The 22,912-nt window shown below is 32.1% G+C and overlaps 1 protein-coding gene across 2 annotated transcripts in view; it reads left to right on the top strand.

The window, feature by feature from the left end:
* EMC2 (ER membrane protein complex subunit 2) overlaps positions 1–22,344 on the top strand; it is a 40,813-nt gene extending 18,469 nt beyond the window's left edge. The window contains exons 6-11 of one of the 2 annotated variants that reach the window (XM_006916611.3): positions 6,605–6,690; positions 6,838–6,897; positions 11,571–11,652; positions 12,556–12,666; positions 13,693–13,797; positions 21,931–22,344. In XM_006916611.3, the coding sequence (XP_006916673.1) occupies positions 6,605–6,690; positions 6,838–6,897; positions 11,571–11,652; positions 12,556–12,666; positions 13,693–13,797; positions 21,931–22,017 (531 nt within the window). In that variant the 3' untranslated portion in view covers positions 22,018–22,344. Of the gene's footprint in view, positions 1–6,604; positions 6,691–6,837; positions 6,898–11,570; positions 11,653–12,555; positions 12,667–13,692; positions 13,798–17,684; positions 17,912–21,930 lie in introns of those variants that run through there. The other variant, XM_025050135.1, reaches the window with a different exon arrangement.
* Positions 22,345–22,912: the final 568 nt, after the last annotated feature.

Here is a 22,912-nt window from a genome sequence, read left to right as displayed (position 1 = left end):
AAAGATTACTTAGATTAAATAATTATGAAGAAGACAGCACAGTTTCTTTTTTCAAAGCAACTTTTAATTATCTCAAAGGTGGGAAAGTCCAGTTTTGTCCTCATCTATAGTTACAATTCAAGCTTTTATACTGTAGTTCTTTGCATTGTCTAAAAGCAATTACGTGATTTTTTTTTATTGGTCTTGTGCTTCTGTGTTCCTAGATATCCAATATAGAAATGAGGTTGCTCATTCAAACTTTAAGGAGCTCTCCTTGCCTCTCACATGCATTTATTAGTCTTTCAAAAAACATTTGTTGAGTGTTCCCAGTGTGTCAGTGCTGGGCGTAAATGGAATGAGATACTGTCCTTGACTTCGCTTTTAGGGAGGCAGCATGATGTAATGAAGGAACAGATTATGGACTTGGAAATAAATTTATTAAATCCTGCTTCTTTAGTTTCTTACTATGTGATTTTTGAGCCTTGTAGACCTTGAAAGATGAGTGTGGCTTGAGACAAAGATGGTGGGCTTTGGCAAAAGATCATATTTCATGAATGGCTTGAGTAAGCCTTAGCATTATTAAAGCACAGGCCTACCTAGGGAAGAAAGAATAAAGTGATTAGTATGACAGTTTTCAAATTTTTTTTTCAGAAGAGTGCTGAAATGGGACACCTTCTCCCCATGTATTTTTTAAAATTTGCAAAATATTTTTTTGAAAAAGTAATTTATGCCCATGTTAAAAGTTATGAAAAATATAAAAGAATGTATGGTGAGAAATAAGTCTTTCCTCCCATTCTTGATCTCGTCTTCCTTTACTTAGTCAAACATTGTTAACAATTATATATTCTTCCAGAGATTTTTTTTTCTTGCGCACTCAGGTATGTGTATTCCTTTTGATAGAATTGCTAGAAATGCAAATGGTGGCATTCTTTACCTAACAATATGTTCGAGAGGTCATGCCATGTCAGCACATCTTTTACACCATGCTTTGAGTAGCTGCATAGCATTGCATTGCATTGCATAGCATAGATGTCTTAATGTTAAAAAGTTTCTTTAAGTCTCCTTTGGTGAATCTTTAGGTGGATTCTGATAGTTTCTTCCCAGAAATAGCATTGCAGTTGATGTCATTGGTAGGATAGATTCCTAGAAGTGAAATATCTGAGTCAGGAGGCTCCATGCATTTTAAATTTTGGTAGCTGGCACCAGATTTACCTTCACAGAGGCTTTTTAGCTGTTTATACTCATTTCTGTGGTGTATGACAGTGCTTTCGCTGTATCCTGCCACATGATGGCATATTATGAGCTTTTTTTTTTTTTTTTTAGCTTTTGCCAGTCTGATTGGTTAAAAATATCTTATAATTTGCATTGTGAGTGATGTTGAATATCCTTTAATATGCTTAAAAAGCCGTTTGTATTTTTCTGAACTGTTTCCTTTAACACTTTCTTCAGATGAAATTTTTTATCTGTTCTGGTTGAAGAGGGCATGGTTCTGGTGCTCTGCCTGGTTAACCTCCCCCGTCTTCCTCACTGACTTAGCTCAGAGGAAACTAGGGCTCTGAGGAACAGTATTTTATGCCTCTGAATTGGTTCACTGTATTGAGTGACAGGAGATGTAAACGAAAGTTTATTTTTGTGAACAACCTGTGTGTTACTCTTTAAATTTTTAATTTTTATTAGAAAATAGAGAATGAGTCAGATTTGGACTAGGGAAATAAATCCCAGCAGATATTTTTAGAGAGAACTTTATCAGTAATCTGGGGGATGATTTGAAGGAGTTGAAAAGATATGAAATAAGTAATTTGGAGGCTGTTCTGTCTTAGGTCAGAGTTTATGGTGATCTAAACTCAGGAGGAGTGGAATTGAAAGGGGTGGGGTAATGGATGAAAGTATATTTTATAATAAAAGTACACAAACAAAACTTAGATGTGAATGATACTTTAGAAAAGTAACTCTCATGTGTGAAAATTTTAGTCACTAGCCTATCAAAATCAAGTGCTGGATTAGGCTCACTGTCAGCTTTTATCTTTTAGATTCCTTCAACACCAGTTTTTTGTTTTCTTGCTTTTAAAATAAAGGTAGGCTTTTCATCCTTTGAAAGCTCCTTGGAAAAAACTATTTCTACTGCATGGAACAATGCCTAGCCTAGGGTAGGCCTTCAGTGAATACTTGTTGAATGAATGCCTTTCAGAAGGAAAGTACAGTAATAATTGTCTTTCGTTGAATTTCATATTTCAGAAAGATCAGATTTTGCCTTGAATTTTGGACTGTATATTGTGAAATAGCAAATATTTCTAGCTTTATTTTGCAGTTAAATGTAATTGCCTCTGCCAAGGGTGAAGATGCTTTTAGAATGCTACATTTCCCAGGGTTATGGGCGTAAGTACTGGAGACAGGAGAACCTGGAACTCTGCTTTTACTCTGTTGGCCAATGGTCTGTTTCTTTCTGGGTCCCAAAATCTGAAGTAGGGGGAGTTCTAGATTGTGCTTTGCTGGTAGACCTTAATCCTTTAATCTTTTCTAGGTAGTAGCTCTCCCTAAGTAGCCTATTTTTTTTAAGATGCTATATATCTTTCAGGAAAACTTGCTAGCTGGTCCCCTTGCTAGCTGGTATGTAATGATCCCCTTGTATGTAATGTTACACAGGGCATGTAGCGAGTTTGATGAAGATTTATTCATGGTAGTAAATACTTTTTGAAGTTTCATATTTTACAACACAAATTCTAACTCCATTTTTAAAATCACTTATAAAATGTGGAACAGTTTTCATTTTTAAGACTTAAATGGACTTTTGCAAATATTGATCCAAACTAGAAATTTAGAAGATTCAGATCATTGGCATATTTTATGAGGTGAAAAAAAAGTACAACAAAGAAATACAAATGGAAATGTATATAATTACTCAAGTCTACATAATGTTTAGTCTAATTAATGCTATTTTTATACTATTTTGACATACAATTGTCTTAGAAATGACAGCACATACTTAGGGTATACAATTTGATAAGTTTTGACATTTGTATATACCTGAGAAACAATCATCACAGTCAAGATAGTAAATAAAACCATCATCCTCAAAAGTTTCTTTTGCCCTTTTTCATTTTTGTATTCCTATAAATATTATTGTACTTTCTTATGGGATACAATTAAGTTACTTGCAAAATTTTGGGTCTTTGTAAGATAGGACCAGATCAGTGTTTACACCAGAGCTAATCCCCATTACATCTTTCTGGATATTCTGTCCAGTACCCCAGGAATCATGGTGTTGTCCGGTGTGGCTGGTAGGAAGAGGCACAATTCTCAGCTCTGTATGAGCTCTGGGCACTTTCCCTCCTAAACCTTTCTGATAGTTCTTTGCTTGGCCTTGGGTAGTTTCCTAACACACATACACCGAGCAAGTACCAAGCTGAGTACTCAAAGGGAACCTCCAGAGTCCTTATTTTGAATTTTTTTTTTCTCTTCTCCAGTACTCTGTCCTATGATCTGTAGCCTCTTTGATGTTCCTGGACTCTGTGCTCCTCCTGAACTCCCAGAGTCTGCTGGGCTCAGCCAGGGTTTTCTCTGCACAGCACCCTTGAAACTCTCAAGGCAGCATGCCAGGGCTATAAAAATAGGGCTCACCTCATTTATTTCCTGCCTCTCAGGGATCACTCTCCTTTGTTGCCTGTTACTTTGTGCTTTAAAAATGGTTGTTTTATATATTTAGTCCAGTTCTTTGTTTCAGGCAAGAGAGTAAATCTGGTCCCTGTTACTTCATCTTGGCCAGAAATGAAATCCTTGCTTAATGTTAGATTTAAAATGATCATGATAAATAAAGCTTGGTTCTTTTGTCAGAATGTGGTATTATTTTTCTTGTAACCCTGAAAGGGTTGATCTTTAATATGTGACTTAATAGTGTATTGTATGTGTGATAGTAATTGCCATATAGGTTTGTTTTTTTAAGCAGTCGTATTTAGTTTCATTAGGAAGACTGGCTTTGCATAATTGAATAGTTACCACTTAAAAGTTTGTTTTAAACTTTAGAATATTAGGAGGTAAAATCCCAAATCTTAGATTTTACATGATTAAGCACAATATTGCTTCTATATTAGAGATTTGGGGGCATGTTTCTCAAATTAGTTAGTAAAGCCTTATATGTAAAATCTTAATACCTCACTGAAGTTTTGTTAGGTGGAAAACTCTTAGTTAATAAATTATTTTATTTGTAATATTTTGGATTCTTTTAAGAAGTTTCATAGAAGGATCTAGGATGGGAATCAACTTTCAGATCATACTTCTACCTCTTTTGATGCATTTAAGTTTTAAACCTCTATTTTTCATAATTTATAAAAGAAATGTTTTTTAAAATACATTTTTAAAGGTTATCTTTAAAACACTATAGCAATACTTTACAACTGTATTCTGCAGAATGCTGCTCACCTGAAAATACTGGGTGTGTTCGACAGTAGAGGAATGGTTGGTTCTATTGTCAAGTCACTGAGAAATGAATTAAAGTAAGACAGGCATTTTTAGTACACCCTTCTTCACAAAACTCATGCATAATGGTGTCCGTTAACAGTGTTCATACCACACCTCTTACTATAACTATAGAAGTATTAGTTGCTCTTCATGTTTATGCTTTGACTTTTTGTCTGATTTATGGCATTTGAATGCAATATTTTAAACAAGTTTCACCGTATCTATACAATATCTCATTTCAGCTGGTGTATCTCCTATAAAGATTGGGGCAAGATATCAAGTCAAACTAAGTAAGCCTGTGCCAGTTCTTTAAAGATCTCATAGGCATACCTTTTGGCAAGTCTTAACACATAAGTGTTAAGCACAAACCAGAGGTAGAAAGAAGGAAGATAGCATTCATTTAATACTATTATATTCAGTGTATTGTGTGAGTTACTTTGCATTGATACTTGGAAATTGGTGGTGGTACCAAGTAAGGACATCAAATATTTTGCCCTTGATTAGAAAGCTGGTAAGTGAAAAAATCTGGACTCTCTGCTGTCTACCATATTGCCTGTGGAAGAAATAGTATCATGAAAAATGAAAGGGATAAACAAATATATTTCAAATTTTGTTGGATTGGAGAAATTAGATATTATATGTCTAAAAGAAATTAGTATCTTAATTATATATTAATTTATCCCTCACCTGTTTTCCAAAGGATATGGGATAAGGCTTTTATTTGAAATCTAATATTTTTCCTAAAGGCTTTAGGATTGAGTTATGTTTAGAACTTTTAATTTCCTTGTGATTTTTGAGACTTTCTAAACTTTACATTTATTAGATAGTAAAATTATTTCAAATATACTTCAGTACCTTCTGTGTGGCAGGCATTGTGTTAGGCCTTCAAAATGAGCCAAATATTCCATAATATACATTTCAAACATATAGGTCATTTTTTTATTATCACTATTATAATAAATATTGCTCTTTGTCTTCTTGGGAAGTCTCTTTATCTCTCTGGTTTTTTAACTTCCACTTCTTCAGAGCAAAACTCCCCACCTTTCTCACCCCATGGCAGGTAGCTCCATTAGTCTCAAGAGGACCCATTCATTTTGCTTCCCTTGTCTGCATTTTGTGGAGCGTGTATATTATAAAACAATAACAGTCTGGCCCTCGTGTGTTTCATTGTTTAGTCTTCTGCATTGAATTAAACAGAGATGGATGGGATGTAAATTTAATAATTCTTGTAGTGCCCTCTAGTCCCTGACTGTTCACTCCAGCCTCAGTTGTGTAGTTTTGATTGCACACAGTGTTGCTGTCTCCAGTGCCTTTGCTCCACAGTTGCTGCTGTTATGGAGTGTCTTCCACACAGTTTCCTCTTTTGCTTTCTAAATATTTACTTGCCCTTTCTACTTCAGTACAGGTATCACATCTGGAACCCTCTTTGATTCCTGCCCTTCCACCTCTTCCACTGTGCCACAACCTATGTTAGCTAATATTATAGAGCTCCGTCAGTTTTTTTTTTATTTGGTGTGTCTTTCTCCTTATATTTTTGTTGTCTAGCGCAGTACCTATCAAATACTTAGCTGTTCAGTACATATTTGATAATGCATAAATAAATGGCATTGATTTTTATATTTATCATTTAAGAAAACTTTAACATTCAAGTTTTAAATGTTTCATCTATTATAAAATGTTTTTCAGGACCTGTATTATTCGTCTGAAAGACTCATAGGTAGATTTTCCTTTTAAACTGTGAAAAGAGTTATCAGAAGCCATATTTGTATAATTACATTCAAGTGGCTATGGTGAGATTTTTTTTCTAATCCACTATCCCTCTATCTCTTAAGATACAGATCTTATGAATGAGACAGAGTAAAGGACTTTAGGCTGGATAAAGATTAGGGTTTCCTGCTGGTTTGTAATTATCAGAATCTGGATGGGTATTTATTTGAACGAAATGATGCATGCATTGTGTACATCAAAAGTAAAGCATATGTGATTGTTAGAGGAATGTTTGAATTCCCCGATGAGATGTCATGGGGTGTGTTTATAAACTCCCACTAAGCAGTAGTTCTACAATGGAATTTCGCTGGCATTGAGATAATAATTTGCACAGTCAAATTACCTTCTTTACAAAACCCAGGGAATCATGAGGGCCTAATCCTTTATTAATGTCAACCCACAGGCTGCAAGAAAGCGTAAGATTGCCATTCGAAAAGCCCAGGGAAAAAATGTAGAAGCCATTCGGGAACTGAATGAGTATCTGGAACAGTGAGTGTCTTACAAGAGGATTGTGTTTTGTTATTCTGATAAATCTTTTTTAATTAAAATGGAATTTGCATTTGATTTTCCTTTTTTGTCTACATGCTGTTTATTTACAGAATATCTACATACTTTTTTCCTCTTTCCTCTCACCAGATTTGTTGGAGACCAAGAGGCCTGGCATGAACTTGCAGAACTTTATATCAATGAACATGAGTAAGTTGTTACACAAATCAAATTTTGTTAAGAGTGCAACTTTCATTACTATATAAGTTTAGAAGGCATAGCGGTTTCCAAAGGATTGGTGAGAAGGTATGAATCGTGCTATTTTAAATGAACAAAATAAACAATTAAATGAAAAATAAATCAACACTTGATTATAATATGTGAATTGCTCTAAGTCATTTGTGTTTTGCTAAATTATTTTTGTCTGGGAAATATTTCTTTCAAATACATGTGGCATTGTTTGGAATTAGAAAGGCTTGCATTTACTGAGCTAAGGTTGTTTTCAGTGAATCAAAATTGTGAATTTTTAGAGTTTAAATTGTTCTTATATACAAAGAGTATTAAACTCCCTGCTGTTTAAAAATTCTGTTGCCTGGGTAAAAAACCAAGAATAATCAAGAATGTTGAATGCTGTAGGAACGGGCTTATTGGATATTTAATGTTTTTGTTAGCTTTTTTATTGCTCCAGTGACAGGAGGAAATCCCAGTGTGAGAGGATTAGCCCAGTCTTAGTGCAGGTTTTCTAATATCACAGCATTAATGCCAACCTCCATCTAGAGGCAGGAGTTTTTTTTTCTTTTTTTCCCCTTAGTTCTTCTAAATCCGAAGTACATCACATGGTTTCTTTCCTTCTTTTTGAGAGAATAGAATCAGATTCTCATGTACATGTTCTCACTAGGCATATGTTACTCTCATTCTCGTGCTACAAATAGCTGACACAGGAAATAGAATGAAGACATTTGTCGCTTGCATTTGCCGAGGGTTATATGTGTAATGTGAAATGAAGAATTAAGATAGTTATCCACATAATTTAATGAAGGTGTACTGTATTCTGGGAAGCATTCTTAAGTTTTCTACTATACTGTGGCTATCAGATTGTCTTTGTTTTCCCTTATAAAATTATTTGCCAAATCATGTTCAGTATAGATGTATATATGCTTATATGTTTACATATGTAAACATACTCAGGATTCTCTTATATATGTGAAAGTGGTGGCATATTTGGTTTAGACGGCAAGAATTTCATTTTTCATAGTTTTTAAGTTCATATTTATAAAGTATACAGTATATAATTTGAATAACATGAAACTGAATTTTCAGAGCATAGTAAAAAAAGTAACATTAGTTTTATTTTGTCCCTAAAACAGAATACAGTCATTTAAGTTTTTGTGCTTTTTGAAGAACTTGTAATTAAAAGCATTTAAAAACATTTCAAATCATCAAGGCAATGTTCTATTTTAATTAAAGAGATACCTAATACAGAAAATTTGGAAAACCCCATAAAGACAAAGACAAAAATCACGTATAATTGCATCATTGTAAGTTAACTTCAGTTTATATTTGATTCTTTTCAATACCTCTTGAAACAAACGTAAAATAGAATTATCTTTCATAGCTTAATGCTTTTCACTTAATTATATTTTATCAAAAATTCTTATCACACTAAACATTCCACAAAGTGATTTCAATGGTTTTATATTGTTCATCTTATTAATGTTCACTAGTATTAACTCATTTCCTAGGGGGATATGAAGATTCTTTTTTCATTTTAACTGTAATGCTGTACTGATTATTTTATTTCCTTTAGCTAAATTTTTAGAATTACTTGATTAAATGGCATGCACATTTTCTGTGGTTTTGATAAATTGTTCCTGATTGTTCACTAGAAAGGTAATATCAGTTTACTCTTACACCAGCAATTATTAGAGTATCCCTTTAACAATACTGGATGTTATCATTCTTTTTAATCTTTGCAAATTTCGATGAGTGAAAATTGGTTACAATTATTAAAAAAAATTATAAGAGCTTTGTATATAAATGATGAGAACCTTTGTCCTTTCAGAAATATATCCTTGTTATATGTCTTTTTTCATATTGATTTTTAACTAAAGAAACTTTATATTTTTAGATGGTCAGATATATCAATTTTTATTGCTTTCATCTTTTTTATCCTCTAAGAACTATATAAATATATCACCTTTGTTTTTTTTTATTTTCTTCTCAATTTTATTCTTTTTACATGTGTTTATAAATTTCTATATTTAGTTCTCAAATAGATTACACTTTATTTTAACCTATCGTTAAATTTATTATTTGCTTTACCTTGTAATGACCACATTCAGTTTTGTTTTATTTTGAATCTCTAAAGAGTTTGTTGAGATAGGGTTGAATGTATACTTAAGAGAAATAACTGAAAAATTCCAAGAAATGAAATACAAAAACAGAAAAGCACTTGAAAAATTTATTTTCAGAGGAAATGATAATTGTATTTAGCCTTCTTTATCTTATATCACAAAACTGTTTTTGATCTTAAAGCTAGTCATTCACAAAATGACCATTTAGTTTTTCCAGTTGAACACTTAGGAATATTAAGATTTAGGGTGGGTGGAAATAAATATCTTCAGATGCTTTGAAACAACATGAAACTCAAAATCTGTTCACTTAATTCATTTGACCTATGTGGGCCAGTCATTGTAGTAGGTAGGACTTTTTTGGTAGAAGTGGTAACTTATTGTGGGATGTCAGTTTAGTATTGTTTTGTGGACACAATGGCAAAAATGTAGCAATTTAGGATTTGCTAGATATATTTAACATTTTGTCATTCTTTTCTGCATATGAATAGTTACAAGCTACTTTATATGTAAGAGGTCATAGGTAGTAGTTTTGCTAGTCTAGATTTAGCATTTTTTACTCCAAATTTCCACAGTAGGGTGTCATATAAGTGTATTTAGTGTTTTTCTGGAGAAAAAAGGGGCCATATACTTTTTTAATATCTTTAACTTTCATTTAAGTTTGCTTCTCATTTATAAATTCTAGTATATATTTAGTCATACCAGTTGACCATATTGAGTGAGATAGTTTATTTACTCTATTTGCAAAATTAGTTTGATTTTATACTTTGTAAAGTCGGGGGAAGGGATCCTTATCCTTGTATGCGATGCTATATCATTTTTAAGAAAAATATCTTGGCATTCATTTTTCAGTAGAAACTCCTATCCACCCATTTTATCTTACTTTATGCTGCATAAGAACTAGAGCCATCGCTGTGCTTAACCTATTTAAATTTCTAAGAACATTTATTCCTAGCATTAATTTGAATTTTTGGCATCATCCTAGAAAAAGGAACACATTTAGAAAGGAACTGTCTTTCTGATGAAGTTAGATGTTTAAGGGAGAGACCACTTTCCTCTTCTCTTATGGAATGATGAATAAATGTCAGATAGATAAATAAATATAATACTTTCGTTCTAAAGAGTTTAGTCATTTGTTTATTCATTTGCTCAGTCATTTATTATATATCTATCATGTGTCAAGAACCAGTACTAGATTTTAAATATAAAAATGAAAAGGACTGAAAAGCTGCATGACCTTTGATAAGAGTCTATATAGAACATCCTTCATAAATCTATATGCTGTGAGTTTTGGGTGATCAGCAGGATGTTTTTGGTTCCTCAGGCCTTTTGGATTTGATCGCTGTACCTATTTTCATGTTGTCATTAACATCTTCATTACTACCATCACCACCAGTGTTTTTCATTATGGAATGTAGTACTTACAGGCAGTACTCGTAGTGAGTGGTTAAGAGTGTAGACTGCCTGGAGTGGCACAGCCTGGGCTTCAGTTTAATCTCTGCCTCAGTGTTCTCAACTATAGAATGCTAATAGTAGTTTCCTGCTTCCTAGAGTTTGGGTTGGATTAAACAAGTTAATACGTGTAACACAGAGACATAACACGTAATAAGCATGTAACAGAAATTAGCTCTTATTAATCACATGTGTGAAACTGCAACACGTATAATTTGAAAATAAAGTATATTAGACATTGTATATTTGTGACAAGTACCAAAAATAACTGTACGTAGCCTTTTTCTGTTGGGTATTCTCAGCACCTCCTCACTGGGAATAAATCTTAGAACACGTGTGCTCTTTAGGATTTACTGTAAATAGGGAGGATATTCACATGGCTTTAAACATATAAAATACATTGAAGGGAATTAAAGTTACATGTGTAAAACCATTTTTCCAGAACCCTTGCAGCAGTTCTCTCCTTAGATTTTCAGCAAGATTTTTGTTTCTCCCACATGATTAAATAGTAGTAGAGTGCATACCAAAGCCGCGAACTTGACTAGTTTTCATGGGTTTAGAAATTTATAACTTCATTATAATTTTGTATTTGACAGTAAGCTTAAGTAATGAATAGTCTTTGTAATAGAATATGTTGGTAAATATGTCTGCAGATAATTTTTAGTTGAGAATATTTAATAAAATGTTGATTTCCTCCTTACAACTTTAGCTCTTTGAATATTTTCTCAAATGATTGCGGACTTCTAGAAGTTATTTTATATGTAACCTAATCCAAGGTCTTGAAGTCTGTGTTCTTAATGTTTGGATGATTTAGTAGTGACCCAGTTATAAAAATGTAGTATTTATTGATTGTTCATAGGTTGCTTTAGGATTTAAGCCTCTGTTTATTCATTTCATTAAAAATTTAATGTTATTTATATTTATGAATTCAGGGTAATAAGTACTTTATTAATAAAATTATTTAAATTATTTAGGGAGTAAAATGTCTAATATCACTAAAATTGTTTTAAAATTATTTTAAGGCATAGCTAAGATAAAATTTTTGACTCTTAAAATTAATTTCTTCTCGATATTTTTCAGCTACGCTAAAGCAGCCTTTTGTTTAGAGGAGCTTATGATGACTAATCCACACAGCCACTTATACTGTCAGCAGTATGCTGAAGTAAGTGTTTTCAAAAACAAGAATTGTATGTGATTTTATTTTTGTCGGTATTGGGTATTATTATGGAACTAAGATTATGTGTTTAATGTTAGGCAAGTATATAAATATTTAAAACATCTGATGAAAATTGACTTGTGAGAGTAAAACTTTTAAATTTTTAATACTGTAATGGAAATACTTCTCAGTTAAAAGCACTATTTAAAACAGTGAAATTCTTTGTGATTTTTTTTGTACACTATTTTCTTTTCTAATTAAGAATTGTGTCACAGTTGTCACCACTTAATAGCTTTTATGACATATACAGTGATTACGATTTTTTAAAAATTTTGCTTAATTTATGGGGTGTCATTGGTTAATAAAATTTTATAGGTTTCAAGTATATAATTCTATAATAATACATCATCTTTGTATTGCATTGTGTGTTCACCATCCAAAGTCAAATTTCCTTCATCAACATATATTTGACCCCCTTACCCCTATCTCCCTCCCTGCCGCCCCCCTTTCCCTCTGGTAACTACTAAACTATTGTTTGTGTCTGAGCTTTTATTTGTTTTGTCTTGATTTTTATTTTTAAATCTGTAGTCTAGGAAATTTATGTTAAAGTCATTATTTTGGGAAGTAGGAAGTATTTTCTTACTATCTTATTTTCTTACTATTAAAGATAGCAATATAATTGAATGCTATAAGGTTAGTTGGACTTTATTATTAAGGACTGTTAATAGAATAGTTTTTTTGAGGAGATTATGCTTTAAAGATTAGCTTTAACAACTTTAAGGTGAATTTTTTAAACATCTTTGTTTACAGAATATCTGTTTCAGTTACTAATGCCTATGATATGATGAAACATGCTATATTTCAAAGTAGTAAAATAAACAAGTTTCAGCAGTCTGCAATTTTTAACAGGTTAAATATACCCAAGGTGGACTTGAAAACCTTGAACTTTCAAGAAAGTATTTTGCACAGGCATTGAAACTGAACAACAGAAACATGAGAGCTTTGTTTGGACTTTACATGGTGAGCTGAGGTGCATGTTTAATGTTATTTTACGAAATTTGTCATTTAAAATCCATTAACTATCCTATCTAGTCACTTCCCTCTTGTTTTTTTTTTGTAAGCATATGAATTTTTTCCCTTTAGTTAATTGTGAGTAATATAATGTAAGGTAGTTTCGATTTTGAATGTAAGAACATTCTAGCTATTTGACATTTTGTTGTAAAGTATTTTTTATTGTATCAGAAATGAAATCTTCCCTCATAAAATTTAATAGTAACAGATAACAAACCATATTATCTGTTCCTTGATTATTTTGATATTCTTTGGTTTATGCCCAACATTATTGTACTTCTTACCCTAAACAATAATTGTATGAGATATTTTTAAACTATGCCAACAAAAGACATTAGAAATAAAATCTCTAATGTCAAATTAAAATATTTTTATGGCATAGACAGTTTGAAAATTGTGTGAAACATGTAATTAAATATTTCTATTGTTTATGTGTGCCAAATGACAAGCTTAGTAAAGTCAGTTAATAATGGCTTTGGTATAGGAAGAATTTGTTGAGCTTTAACGTATAAATAAAATGAGATCCTCTCTATAATCAGAATCCTGGAAGAAATAAACTTTAATAGGCCAGTTCTTTGAAATTTTAATTTATCCTAGTCTTTTCATGGACTTTTAGATGAATGTCTTATTGAGGCTCCATGTAAAAGAATTAATTGCAGAGATGGAGGCAAGAAAAAACAAATGAAATAATTTTCAGGCAATAAATGGAATTTTACTTTTAAGAGCTAATAAAATGATTTTAGATATTATCTAAGATAGCCTTTCTCTTCCTATTACTTCAGATTATTCTGTATTTTAAAATGGATTTTCATTTTTAAACAATTTCATTCAACTTTATTTTAAAAATAGTTTTGGTACAAGTATTAAAAATTCTTTGTTATTGTCTATCCCATTGTAACTGTGACTCTTACATGTTTTTGATTATCTTGCTTGAAAAAAGACATTTTGTTTTTAATGTTTCTTTTTTGTTTTTAGTCGGCAAGTCATATTGCTTCTAATCCAAAAGCAAGTGCAAAAACAAAAAAGGACAACATGAAATATGCTAGTTGGGCAGCTAGTCAAATAAACAGAGCTTATCAGGTTAGTATTGATAATTTTATATTATGACAAAGGTCAGTTAATGTACTTTTTTAATTGTTTTTGTTTTTACCAACTACAAAGCCAGATGTCTGTCATTGGACTTTTATGCCTTTGAGTCTTTATCAAATATGTTCTAAAAAACTGTGTAGAATTACCTTGTAGGATCCCTTTTATTTCCCAAAAGGAGGCTGTTACTGTTATGATCCCATAATTACCCTTGCCATCTAGAAGTCTCAGTATTTCTGTATTTGGCAAATAAAAAGTAATTCCGAAAATCCAGTAAAGGATAAACAAATTGCAAGATGCATTTCAGAAGCAGATCAGATATATGAATGTGCTATTAATCAGAGATTTCTCAAGTAATAAGAGGAAGAAAAGCCTAAAAGTAAACCAACCAGAGTATATAACAAAGCTTATGTACCCTGCTTACAAGTCAGATCTTATCTGATTTTCTGAAGCTCGTCCTGAGGAGATAGATTCTTGAGGAGCAACTCATGGAAAACCTTACGTCTTGTATGTTTATAACTTACCTGTCTATAGTCCTTATATTTGAAAGATGATAGGCTTTTTATACAAACTTTGGCTTATATAATTAAGTCTCAAACATATTGTTTCATTGTTTTTTAGGATAAAATATTGTCAAGAAGTTTGATGCCATACTGATTAAGTTGTCCAAAATAATTTATCTTTAAAATTCAGTAGTTTTACTACAGTATGTGTTGTTGATTTTTCTTGGGTCAGTTTTTCCAAATATACAGTAGACCCTTTAATATGCAGATTCAGTTCTCTTTTGAGAAATTTACTTTTAAAATTATAGTTTTAAATGTTTTTTTGTTTGTTTGATTTTTTTTTCCAGGTCTCTAGTTATAAGCTCATTAGCTCTCCTTTCCCACCTCCTATATCATTCATTTTCTTTCAGATCCTTTGTCATGTATTTTTCCTCTATAATAATTATAGGGAAATTCATATTCTTTTTCTTGTTCTTCATGTTTCAATGAGATAGTTTTCCTGGCCTATTAGGTAGAAGTTTCCATGGAATAGGGGGAGTCGGAAGATAGGATAACTTTTCCAACGGGCTTCTCTATAGCTTCCTCTTCTTTGTTAAAAACTCAAATATGACTTCTCTGTGTATCCAGTCTTTCTCAGAAACAGTGTTGCGAGTTTAAGTCTTGAATTTTGAGGTGCTGTGCTCAGCTTTAAAAGTTGCATTTTGTTTTCTTTTGTTTTGCTTTTCTTCTGGAATTTGCTGCCTCCGGGCATCACTTCGTCACTGTTCTCCCCTTCTTATCTGAACCAACGTGAACCCACCTTGCCTCTTACCCGCAGTGTTTCTGTCCTGGTCAATTTGGTTTCACTTTCCGGTAGTTTTCTTTCAATGAGATGTTTATTTTTTTCATTCTGAAGAGAGTTTTAGCTGGATATTTCAGCAAGTTTGAGGTCTCAGACTATTAGACTTGTTTAATGTTACATTTACATGAAGTTTTTTGCACTTATCTTTAATTTGGAGCCTTTGAGACTCCTGGTTTTGCGAGCCTTTTACAGATTCATCAGTTTATAGTTTTTTCCTTTCTGGGGCTTGTAGAGTAGTAGTTGTCCTCTTTTTCACTTCGTATTGCTCCTATCACACAGCTGTTGATATTTTGTGGGTCCTACTGCTGTTGTCGATACAACCGCATTCTAAAGATTTGGAGAATTGCCTACAGTGTAGTTGTTTTGAAGATGTCTTTTGGTCTCATTTTCTGTTATTTTGGTTTTGGTGCCGTTTGTTTCTTTGTTTTTGTACTCCTGAGAATGTTGGGGAGAGTCAAAAAATTTATTGACTCCATAATCACATCATTTAAAGTAACTTTGTATTTTTCCTGTATATAGTAGAGATTGTTCTGTTGACATGTAAATCAAAGTATTAACTAGCTAGACCGTGCTTCTTCAAGTGCAGTTTGAGATAGCTCAGATCTATGCTGGTGTTTCTTTAACACACAGTAGGCTGAGAGAGAGAGAGACAGGTTTAAAGATAAGACTTGTATAATATAAAACTAATGAAATGCAAACTACATTCTTGTTTTTAAGACATTTTTGAGAAGCAACTAGCTGCTCAGAGTGTGTTTTTTGACATGGGATGAGTATATTTTTAAAATTAATTTTTATTAAATTATATATAGTAAAAAGAAACCCAAGTCATAACTGTACAATTTAATGAATCGTACTGTATCCAGATCAATAAGTAGAAACATTACAGCACTCTAAAGCCCTCATAATAAGTCCTTTTAGTTTCTACTTCTATCCTACTCAGAAGTACTGATATATAATCCTGTGATTTTGGCTTTTTTTGAACTTAGTGAAATTACATAGTATGTTTTCATTTCTGTCTGGCCAATTTCACTATTATATTTATGAGCTTTATCTGTCCTGTAGTTCATTCATTTTCATTGTACTGAAGTCTATTGTGTGGACATACTACATTCTATTTAGTTGATAGGCATTTAGATTATTTGCTGTTTAGGGCTATTATGAATAATACTACACTGAATATTACTGTACACGACTTTTGGTGTGCATATACGTATACTTCTAATAATATACCTTTGAGTGGAAATGCTAGATCATAGGGCTTATGTATATTTAACTTTAGTAGATAAAGCTTGTTTTCATATTAGTAGTTTTCATACCATTAGCAGTGTTAGAGAGTTCTCAGTTCCACACCTTCACTAACACTTGGTCCTGTCAGTTTTTGTAGTTACAGCCATTGTGTTGTCTGTGTAGTGGTATCTCATGGTTTCATTTTGCATGTCCCTGATTACTAGTGTATTTCAATAGTTTTTCATATGTTTATTGGCCATTTAGATAACCTCTTTCTTGCAGTCTTTTTCATTGGTTTAAAAACTTTTTATTTTGTTTTTTAGTTTCCTGATTATGAACCCTGTGTTTGGAATATGTGTAGGAAATCTCTTCATCTTCTTAATTTTACTTTCAAATGATTTTGATGATTAGAAGTTCTAAAGTTAAATATGTTGAACCTAATCATTCATTTCATTTACAGTTTGTACATTTTGTGTTCTGTTTAAGAAATCATTTGCTATTTGTGGTCATAAAGATACTTTTTTTTCATCAAGATAATCTTGTATGTCTTTAGAGTCTCCTTTTTAACTTCTGCTTTTCACATTTAGATGCAGAATCTGTTTGGAAGTGATTTTTTATGCATGATATGAGATAGGAGTCACCCCCTCCCCTCCACCCCCCCACCCCCATGTAGCTATCCAGAATGTTTCTACCATCATATTCTATCATGAGTCCCATTCCATGGAAGCTAGTACCATGTAGTAGTTAAGAGAAGAACACAGATGTTAGATCCATGTTGTATGGCTTCAAAGTTTGGCTCGGATATTTATTACCATCTCTGGGCCTAGTTTTTCATCTGCAAGATGGACATAATAAAAGTTTTCTAAGGAATAAAGGAGTTAATACAAAATTTTTACCAAATCACAGTGATGCATATTACATTGTGTTTACTAATCACATGTTCTAAGTTCAGTTTATTATGCCTGCTATGTTCATTGTAATTATAACAACAGTTATAATAGCAAACATTTATGGAAAATTTATTATAAGCTAGTTACTTTTGCTGTTTTACAAATGAAGAAATTAAAGCATTGAAAGATTACATTATTTCTCAAGGTGACATAGCTGGTTAACGACAAAGCTGTTTTCAAAACTAGGCAGTTGGACTCCAAAATTGGTGCTCTTAATGGCCACAGTATACTGCCTCTATAAAGAGATGTTGGGTTTAAATGTATCTGAAGCTGTAGTTATAGTTTCCAACTTTCTTATCAATTATTTTTCTCATATGAACAGCTGATATCCTTCCCTCACTTGTTCCTTTTTCATTTCAGATCTAAAGCTGTCAGTAGTAACTAAATTCAGAGGTTCCCCCCCACCCCGCATCTCTTCAGTAATACAAGACCAAGGAAATATGCCTTTCCCTGCCTTATGAGGTGCACTTTGCCACTAGACATGACTCCACCATTTCAGTAATTTAAGCCCTTATTCAAAGATCCAAACTGTTCTTTAGTAATATTTGCCCTCCCTGCCATTCTCATTAAAACAGTTTTTCGTTGTATCTTAATAGATCCATTTTCTTTTCATAGACTTATTTAATAAAGTTTCATTTTTTTTGGAAAGAGCACTGCGAACATCATTTGTGCTCTTCAGTCTTTGTGTTTTGCCCTGTGAATTCTATAGTCTTCAGAATTCACATAGTCTGTAGTATCCTGTCCTATAGAATCAAGAAAAGGCAAATCACGTCTTTATTGAAGACGTGATTTGCCTTTTCTTGATTCTATAGGACAGGATACTACAGAATTTTTGTCAGTTTCTGTCGTCTTGGACACCAGTCCAGGAAGATAACACAACTCTCCTTTGGTCATGTCAGGTCTCTGTTTGGCAGCATCCAGTACTCCTCAACTAGGAATCACCCATCATGCAAAACTTATTTCTGCCTCTAGACACAAATAACAGGTTTTAAATAAATCTCTTGTTGCTTTTGAAGCTTCATATTCTGTGCAGAGGTTCTGAGTTCTCTTTCTGTGAATCATATTCCATAAATATTGTGCCTTTTACCCTTTGCTAACTTAATGATTTAAAATATCGGCTTATTTCCTTAGATTCTGTAGGTAGGCTGTTTGGCTTGGGCTTAGTTTAGTAACTCTGCTGGTCTCCACTGAGCTTATTTATATTTCTGTCCTATGCTATGGTTGATGGCCTCACTTAAATGTCTGAAAGTTGGCTCTCTGTCAGCTGGGAATGCTAGGCCTTGTGTGTCTCATTTGGCAGGCTACCTTGGACTTACTAACATGGTGGTCTCGGGGTTCCAAGAGTAGCAAGCAAGCAAACTCCAATTTGTAAGGGCTTTTTCAAACCTCTGGATATGTCACATGTTGCTAATATTCCAGTGAGTAAAGCAAATCACATAGTCAACCTAGAATTGAGATGCAGTACATTACCTTTGAATAAGAAGGGAAATATGTGGTAATTTGGCAATGTTTTATACTATTGTATAACTCCATAGTCCCATCCTTCTGCTTCTGTTTTGCCTTTTTCTTTTCATCTGTGTTATTGAGGTATAATTTACATATAATAGCGTGCACACATTTTAAATGTACAGTTAAGTTTTGGCAATTGTATATTCCCCTCTCACTACCACCCCATTTAAAGTATACAGCATTTTTATTACTCTAGAAAGTTTCGTTCTGCTGCTTTGCAGTCATCCCCACCCCCTACTGTAGACAAGCACCAATTTGATTTTTATCACTATCTATTAGTTTTGCCGGTACTAGAACTTTCTATAAATGAGATCATACATAGGTTATATACTCATTCGTGCCTGGCTTCTTTCACTCAGTGTAATGTTTCTGAGATTCATCTATCAACTGTTCTATTTTATTTATCCTATTACTTTGTACACTCACATTATTTCCCACAAACTATATAAAGGTAAATTTTAGTCCAACTTACCCCAGTTATTAAAATGGATAACTCGTTGACTTTTGAATTTGATAATCGAGTTTTAATTATTTGTGTTCTTTCTGGTAAGTTTTCTTTAAGATCCAACAGGGAATTAAGAAAAAGAATTTACTTAAGCAGAATCTTACTATATGAAAACAAAAATGCAGAATTTGTGATTAATGTGAAGTATAACTTTCAGAGATTGACATTTTAGTAATTTAGAAAAATCTGGGTTCTAATTGAGAACTTCATGACTCTTGTTGAGGCATATAAACAAATATAAAGAATATAATAAATACTCCTTATTACAATATTTTTCTAGGTACTTATAAGTTAGAGAAAATGAGGTATTAAGAACTGCTTTTTTTGTTTCTATTTAATAATGAAACAGAATATGGCTACTACTTGCTCTTCAATTAGGTAATTGGTTTAGCATGTTCAGTAGAAGCAGGCAAGTTTGATTAATGCTCATGAAAACTTTAATGTGAACCTACACGCAATAATTTTCCAGATAAATGCTTCTTTAGTACACTGTTAAATTCATCTGTGCTAGTGATCCATGTTATTTATGATTGCAGAGGTGATTCTGTTACTATCCTTTTGGGAAATAGAAAATTAAATCATGATTTGAGGGAAAAATAGGATTCCGGCTTAATCAGTTAAATTGCCATATAATTCTGGAATAGACAAAATAATTGCATGTCAGACACAATTCAAAGTGATAGATTTATATTTCCAACTTTCTTTTTATTTGTTCTGACACAAATAAGTTAGTTTGGTTTATTCCAAATAGCACTGATTGTCAGTAATATTGATACACAGTCTTAAGTGATTTTTTAAAATTAGCTAATTAAAATAAATCACAAATTCATATTTACTGTTTTTTACTGTGTTTAAATACAAACCAAAAAAAAAAAAATGCTGTATTTTCAAATACTTGTTATGACTTCAGCTCTGCAGAAATTTTTTATTTTTGTTTTGCTATGTAAATGTTACTATGTGGTATCCTATTTTGTATCCCCTCCTCCAACCCATCAAAGCTTTTTCTTAGAATTAGACCTTTAAGTATCTGATTAGGACCATTCCTGTTTACTTTGGATAGGCAGTGGTAAAAGAAAAGGCTTTCTGTTCTGGGTAAGTCCTTGTGAAAGTGAGTTTCTCAACTGGATAATAAGAGTAATAAGCACACCCCACATCCTTTACTCACCAAAGGAAATTATGAAAAGGCAAAGTTTTAAATGTGGTGTTGCTTTTACCATATTTTGTAATTCTGACTTGTGTATTTAACATTTAAATTCCTTAAATTAGCAATGTCTTATGCAAGATAAAGTTATCTTGATTCTTATGAGAAGCTTTAGCTTTTCCCTTTTCCTGGCTTTGCCTCTAGAAATCCCCTTTATTTACTCTATCAAATCAAGATTCAATCACAGAGCTGATGGTTTAGGAAGTAGGGAAATCATAATGTTAAACTGTAGCCAGAAAGGTCAGAGGCAGGTTACCATTCCTGAAACCTATTGCTTCTATGATGTTACCTGTACTTGATCACTTAATCTTTCTCAACAGGTCATGAGAAGTTTGCCAAATTAAGTTAATTACAAAAGAGAAGGAACACATCATAAATCAAGCACTAAGTACTTAACACAGCATTGGTATTTGAAGGAAAGATCAGTCACATGAAAATGTCACTTGAAAACACTATATGTTAGTAGTAAATGTTAATCAATACTTTGATCAGGGAGAAAACAGGTAATATAGATATTATAAACCTACCCCCATAAGGAATACTTATCTAGTAAGTCTATAGTGTTTAACTGATAGATGATGGGTATTGTCAGTTTAGTTAGAAAACTCATTTTGAAATCAGCATAGGATATTCAACAGTGTTTTCCTCACTGATTATATGTACTTTATTGAATTTAGTATGCCGTGAATATGCTTTTAAATATAAAAAGATAGTATTTAATATATTTTGTTTTCATTGTAAAATCCAATCCCAATTTGGTTTTATATATTAAATAACAGCTTAAACTAGAAATGCATATTTTAAAACATGTTTACAGCTTTGTAACATGTAACATAGTGTTTTATTTGACAGATCTTTGCTGCAGAAACATAATATTATCTAGGCAACTAACAAATCTGGAAGTTTTTTAAAAAAATTATGACCAATTTTAAATAATTTTAGATACCTTGCACTTTAAAATGCTTAATAAAAAGTACTTTGTATTTCACCTTTGTTTGAAATTGTTAAAATTTGTTGAGGCTAGACAAGTAGGAAATGGTCCCCACTCCTACGTAAATATAAACTTAAATTTCATTTGTAAATTATGCTTTTTATTTCATAAAAGTTTTCTGGTCCAAAAAGGACAGATTTAAATATCAAATCTATGTTTTTATAGGTATCAAACTGTTGAAACATTTAAATTGACCAGTTATGCAGTGAAATTTTTATACACTTCAACTGAAGATGAAACTTTAATGTCCTTAAAACCCAAATTTTGTTTTTATTGAAGATAACATATTTGATTTCATGCTGGTGATAAAATAATGTTAACTCTCATTAGCAATGTGAAGGTAAGATTTTGATTTTGAAACTGCCACTGAAATTGAGCCTAATTGCATTTTTTAAATTAGTTTGCAGGTCGAAGTAAGAAGGAAACCAAATACTCTCTTAAGGCAGTTGAAGACATGTTGGAAACACTGCAGATTACCCAGTCTTAAGGTTTCAAAAACTCTTTCACATTATACTTCACAACTGTACATTTGAACTTATTGGCCTGTGACTTATTTACTAAATGCCCACTGCTGTTTATGTACTAATTTTCTGTTACAGCAGTCATAAAGAATGTGTTTATATAAACCTAAAAGGCCTTTTACTCCTAAGCAGCAAGATGGGGAAAGTCTATGGAAGCAAGATTTATGAAGAGTCTTATTGATTGTACATCATTCTCTTCATATCACACATATATAACTGCTTTTAAACCATAATCTGATGTAGAAATAACTTCATTAAATAAACCATAATGATTTATTAAACTTGCACATGAAGATTTTTGTCATACTTAATTAGTGAATATGTTGTTTTAGAACTCAATTTCTAGTTAACTCCTTTTTATTTGTGATATATACGTAGCAAAAATAGCTGACAAAAGCAAATGCTGGTAAATTATTTTGACTTTATAGTGTCAGATTGGATTTTGCTCTGTATTTTAGTAGGCTGTTGTTTTATGTACTATAATGTTACTCTGGTAAATCATGCTGAAATGTCATTCTCCAGAATGCAGCATTATCTCTTTGTAAAAATATTTGTTCTGCCATAGGACATAATTGAGATTTTTTTAACCTATAAAATGCTTTAAGGTTCATATAATGCTCAAATTTAACCTTTATGAAATTTATATTTATTGATCCTTTAATCGTAAATTACATAAAAGGATATTTGCAGATTATAGAGAATAGGAATTAAAGGAGTTCCAGTGCTGAGTTATTTTTACTTTAGAAGAAAAATTTTTACAATTCTCATATCTCATTACCTTTTTAGTAATAATTAGAATTTCTCTTTTTCTTTGCATACCAAACAACCATTATGCTACCTTCAACAGTATTTTGCATGTTT

This window comes from Pteropus alecto, unplaced genomic scaffold (assembly GCF_000325575.1).
Source record: "Pteropus alecto unplaced genomic scaffold, ASM32557v1 scaffold164, whole genome shotgun sequence".
Classification (NCBI taxonomy): domain Eukaryota; kingdom Metazoa; phylum Chordata; class Mammalia; order Chiroptera; family Pteropodidae; genus Pteropus; species Pteropus alecto.
This window is presented reverse-complemented; position numbering and strand designations above follow the sequence as displayed.